This window comes from Diplotaxodon limnothrissa, linkage group LG3 (genome assembly GCF_057381915.1).
Source record: "Diplotaxodon limnothrissa isolate DT_005_m linkage group LG3, D_limnothrissa_male_GT1.1, whole genome shotgun sequence".
In the NCBI taxonomy this organism is placed as follows: domain Eukaryota; kingdom Metazoa; phylum Chordata; class Actinopteri; order Cichliformes; family Cichlidae; genus Diplotaxodon; species Diplotaxodon limnothrissa.
This window is the reverse complement of record NC_140598.1, coordinates 38568418-38573010: the sequence shown is the minus strand read 5'-3', so window position 1 is coordinate 38573010 and position 4593 is coordinate 38568418. Positions and strand designations below refer to the sequence as shown.

Genomic DNA, 4593 nt, shown 5'->3' with positions numbered 1-4593 from the left:
CAAGAACGAAACATGTACTGTGCTTTATAAACGAGTAACAAATGTAGTAGTACATAACAATAACCTACAGCACACCAGAAAAAACGATTCGGCCTACCTTTTAGGCTCAGGTGCAGTAACATGGCTTTAACAAGAAGAAAAGTCAGTCATTCACCACCATCTTTCTCTTCTTCCTGCACACTAAAACCACCAAAGTCCTCTTCTCCAGTGTCGGCTTTCAAAACCAAAAAAATTCTCGTTGTCAGTGTTGGAGTCGAACACCCTCTGAAGGGCCGTGGCGGTGTCCTCATCTCCATCAAGCAGCAGTCCAGCCGGTTGAAATCTGTTGGTGATCGTGGATGTTTTCACACTTCTCCACTCTGTCAGATGTACAGTCCTTTTCGTTTCATAAATTTGTGACACCAGAATGGCCCACCTCTGAAATTTTTTATCTTCATTTCGTTGGCTTGTAGTCGGATCTGCACACCTGAAACACCTCACCCGTTTGCTCTTTACAATCATACCTTCATAGTACAAGACATCACAACACTTCTTGTTTTACTATGAAACACTATCAGAAAAGAAATAAACCTTTAAAAGTTATCACCCACATTTAAAAACATTATATTAAAAAAACAACAAACATGACTGAAAGTATTACATTTATAGTTGCAAGGTATTATCTCTGTATGAAATATTGAGTTCTATTTTTACTTTTTGAAAGCCTACACTGGCTGTTTTAGTGGAAGTACACGTATAGGTTAATGATACCTAGCCAATATAATCCACTCAAAATGCTCTACAACCTAACCTGACTAAATCTAGGCCAAGTGAGCTGATATTAGGTGATTTCAAAGACACATTTTACTCCAAGCTGAACCCATACAGCTATTATTTTAGCATGTATTGATTTCATTACTGATTTCATAGCCAATTTGATTTGTGTACATTTGAACTAATGGAGCTCTGTAGAGTTAAGGATGCTGGGAATTCCTTTTTGTTTTTTTCAAAATATAGCCTTGAGGTTTACTTCTTGACCTCACCGATTCTTTGGATATCCCAACTGGAGGAGAGGCCGGGGCTGCCCTGTATCCCCCTCCTCAGTAGTTTTCCTCTAATTCTATTGTTTATCTGGCTGAGGCAGCTTTTACTCATTTTACGACAGGCAAACCCCCACTGTCAATACATTCTTCGATCCATACAGAGTTACACACCAAAGTTTATAGCTAAGCCAACTAATCTGCCACGTCAGAGGTCAGGGTTCAGCAACTTAATGTAATTCTTGAGAGCTTTAAGGTCGCATGAAATGCTCTGAGAACACAATGGGGTGAATAGCCGCATTGAGACCAGGAGGCCCAGGTTCGAATCCTGCTCAAACCCACTACTGTCCTTAAAACAGGGGTTAACTAAGCGTAGATGTAAGTGACTTTGCAAAATGTCCCAAATTTAGCAGCAGTGGTGCTGAACATGTTGCTAACAGCTCCACATTTTCCTCCCTCTGTACCTGGGTAGTTCCTGCAGCACCAAAGAAGTCCACCTGTCCCTCTCCTCACGTTGTTATGATTTCCTATTGTGTTTGACAAGGTTTGTGATCTTGCCACATGTGTCATGTACCACGTGTTGTCTGTTTCCATGAGTGTAGAAACTGCTTTAATTATCAAGCGAGTGAACCATGATGAGTGTCTACAGTTGTAGTTATGAAGCTAATAATTGGTGACATCCAATTTATTCTAAATTAGTAAGATGAGCAATGAGGTTGAACAAGGCACAAGCCTTAACCACTCAGGAGAGACAGAGCTTTTTGCTTTAGTTTTATTTTGACTTTATATTAAGACCGTCTATTCTTGTCTTGTGAATAAAAGAAACACACTGCTTAAGCACTCATGATAGTATATTTTGAAGGTGGATTTCAGTCCCTGACTATGTAAGACGACATGAATGAACATACATTTCAAAATAAATCACAATGCATAAGCTACATTTCACAGTACACAAAATGTTACAGACACAGTAACAGCAAGAAGAATCTTTGCTTAGAGGGAAGTGTTTGGCTCTTAAAAGAGCCTTTGTTTTTGGTGAAGCAGAGCGCTTTGCGTTTACTTGGCCTTCGCTGGCTTCTCGGTCTTCTTGGGCAGCAGCACAGCCTGGATGTTGGGCAGCACACCACCCTGAGCGATGGTGACTCCCCCCAATAGGGGGGGGAGAGTCTCCTAAGTGGGCCTTTTGCTTGAAAACAGCAGGTAGTAGCTGGACCACTTAAAGGCAGAAGTACAACCACTCGGGGTAAAAGGTGCTCAACTTGGTAACAGCGGGAGGATGAAATAGCCCATGTAACTGGCTACATCTCATTGTTTTTGTTTGACTTTTAGAGAATCAGAGGAGCGCCTGAGGAGTAGGTTTCAGTGTCGTGGTGGTACGCTGAGTAGGCCGTAGTAGTGCTGGAGGAATATTTTCGCCCGCTGTAATTTCTCATCTTTCTCGCCAGCTCGTCTAATGGCGTCTGCTCCGACACTTTCACCTCTGGAAAATCACTGCTCATGAAGGTCCCATCCCTCCTGCTGTTATGATGCTGCCCGGTCGACAGGTAGCCCTTGTTCCTTTTGCCCTTCCGCGTGCTGATGCGGATGACCCCGTGCACCAGCTTGCACTCGGCCTCTTGCTCCTCCAGGTTGTAGTCCTGAGCGATGCTGTAGATGAGCTCGCTGATCTCGTTGGTCTTGCGGGAGAAGGAGGAATCAGAGGTGCACTTGGCCAGCTGGTCAATCTGATGCAGGGCGTAAAGCTCCAGCAGCTTCTTGGTGATCAGAGAGTCAATGTCTTTGTCGCTCTGCTCATCCCAGTCGTAGTCTTCGTAGGATATAAGGCTGGTGCTGCTGACCGGCCGCTGGTTATCCCCTTTACCTGATGCGCGACCCCGTTTGGGGTCAGCAACTGGGTACTTTACCTTCTGACCTGCTATGTGCACATCTGGGTAACGGAAACTGTCATTCAGGGGCAACCTGGGGGTCTTGGGCTGCTTATTATTGGGCTCCAAAGACATGCCAGGGGTTTTCACAGCTATGCCGTTAGGAGGTCGAGGGTCACCGACCGTTTTGGGGGTATGGTCTGTGGAGCTCTCGTTAACGGGGAGGCAGGGCTCCCGGGTGCCATAAAATCCACAGGTGAGAACAGAACAGATAAGAGCCTTACAGCTACTCCAGCCCATGGAGGCACAGGACTGCCTGCTGCTCGGCACGCTGTCTGCCGACCCCGGAATAAATCCTATTGTCTCTGAACCCCTTCCTGTGCCGTTTCGAGGGTGGCTTCTTCCTCGACCATACCTGCCCTCTGAGTAGCAGGAGTGGTCACATATTTGCTCCCCATGAGGATCCTTGTAGGAGTCTTGGCTGGTTGTGCTGTCCCTGGATATAGTCCGGTTGGGTCGATGGTTGTCCGCCCTAGAGCAAGAGTTAGGGTACTTGTGGCATGGTGCCCCTGTGCTGTGGCCAGGCATGGCTCAAAAAGCTCCAAACGGAGAAAACAAAACCACCTACAGATTTTTAGGTTTGTGTACTTCAGCAAAGTTTGCAAACCCAAAACAGAGTCCGGCAGTCCGAGGGGAAAAACACAGCTCAGCGGCGTCGTTTATCTTTCAGTGAAAGGACGTTTACAGTCTTGCGTTGCTGAGAGTCTCCCAATGTTTGGCTAGGTTCTTTTCTTCGTAGTATCGAGGCTAAGAGAAAATGTGGCCCGATCAGCTCAAAGCCTCGCTTATATTTCCGCAGAGCGCGGGCGGATTAGTCACGCACCAATCGCAGAGAGGCTTGCGGCAGCGCGCAAATTCAATGCACTTTTCTCCAATGAGCAGCACACACCGAGGCGGGGCGATGCTACACGTGGAGCCCGTCACCAATCACGAGCCGGAGCGGCACCGCGTCACAGCCAGTCACACACTTTAAGAGCAGCGAGTCTCCTCTGTTCGCTACATTTTCTGCTCTTATTACAGGGAAAGAATAGTGAGGAAGAATGGCACGAACCAAGCAGACTGCTCGCAAGTCTACTGGCGGCAAAGCCCCCAGGAAGCAGCTGGCCACCAAGGCCGCCCGTAAGAGCGCCCCGGCCACCGGAGGCGTCAAGAAGCCTCACCGTTATAGGCCTGGTACCGTGGCTCTGCGCGAGATCCGCCGTTACCAGAAATCCACCGAGCTGCTGATCCGCAAGCTGCCCTTCCAGCGTCTGGTGCGCGAGATCGCTCAGGACTTCAAGACCGATCTGCGCTTCCAGAGCTCTGCTGTCATGGCTCTGCAGGAGTCCAGCGAGGCTTATCTGGTCGGACTTTTCGAGGACACCAACTTGTGCGCTATCCACGCCAAAAGGGTCACCATCATGCCCAACGACATCCAGCTGGCTCGCCGCATCCGCGGAGAGAGAGCTTAAGCTGCACGCTCTCCTACCAACAACGGCTCTTTTCAGAGCCACCTCACTCACACCAAGAGCTCGCTCCTTTATTCTTATTCTTATTCTTAGTATAGTTTTTAAAATTGAATCTTATGCTCACACTTCAATCTTCATGCTGTTTCTATTCCTGAAATTACAGTTGGCATCAACATGGAATTCACGGACTTCAGTTACGAA

General features: G+C 47.4%; 2 protein-coding genes across 2 annotated transcripts; one reads left to right on the top strand and one right to left on the bottom strand.

Annotated features, from left to right (window-relative positions):
• Positions 1-2344: 2344 nt before the first annotated feature.
• Positions 2345-3472, bottom strand: LOC146635770 (keratinocyte differentiation factor 1-like). The gene has a single exon (XM_085348720.1). It carries the CDS (start codon positions 3470-3472, stop codon positions 2345-2347), a length of 1128 nt encoding a protein of 375 aa, XP_085204846.1.
• Positions 3473-3984: 512 nt separating this feature from the next.
• Positions 3985-4395, top strand: LOC146635769 (histone H3-like). The gene has a single exon (XM_085349052.1). It carries the CDS (start codon positions 3985-3987, stop codon positions 4393-4395), a length of 411 nt encoding a protein of 136 aa, XP_085205178.1.
• Positions 4396-4593: the final 198 nt, after the last annotated feature.

Bases quoted from the DNA above. Each gene is read 5' to 3' on its own strand.
- LOC146635770 (XM_085348720.1), bottom strand. From the start codon at position 3,472: ATGCCTGGCCACAGCACAGGGGCACCATGCCACAAGTACCCTAACTCT.
- LOC146635769 (XM_085349052.1), top strand. From the start codon at position 3,985: ATGGCACGAACCAAGCAGACTGCTCGCAAGTCTACTGGCGGCAAAGCC.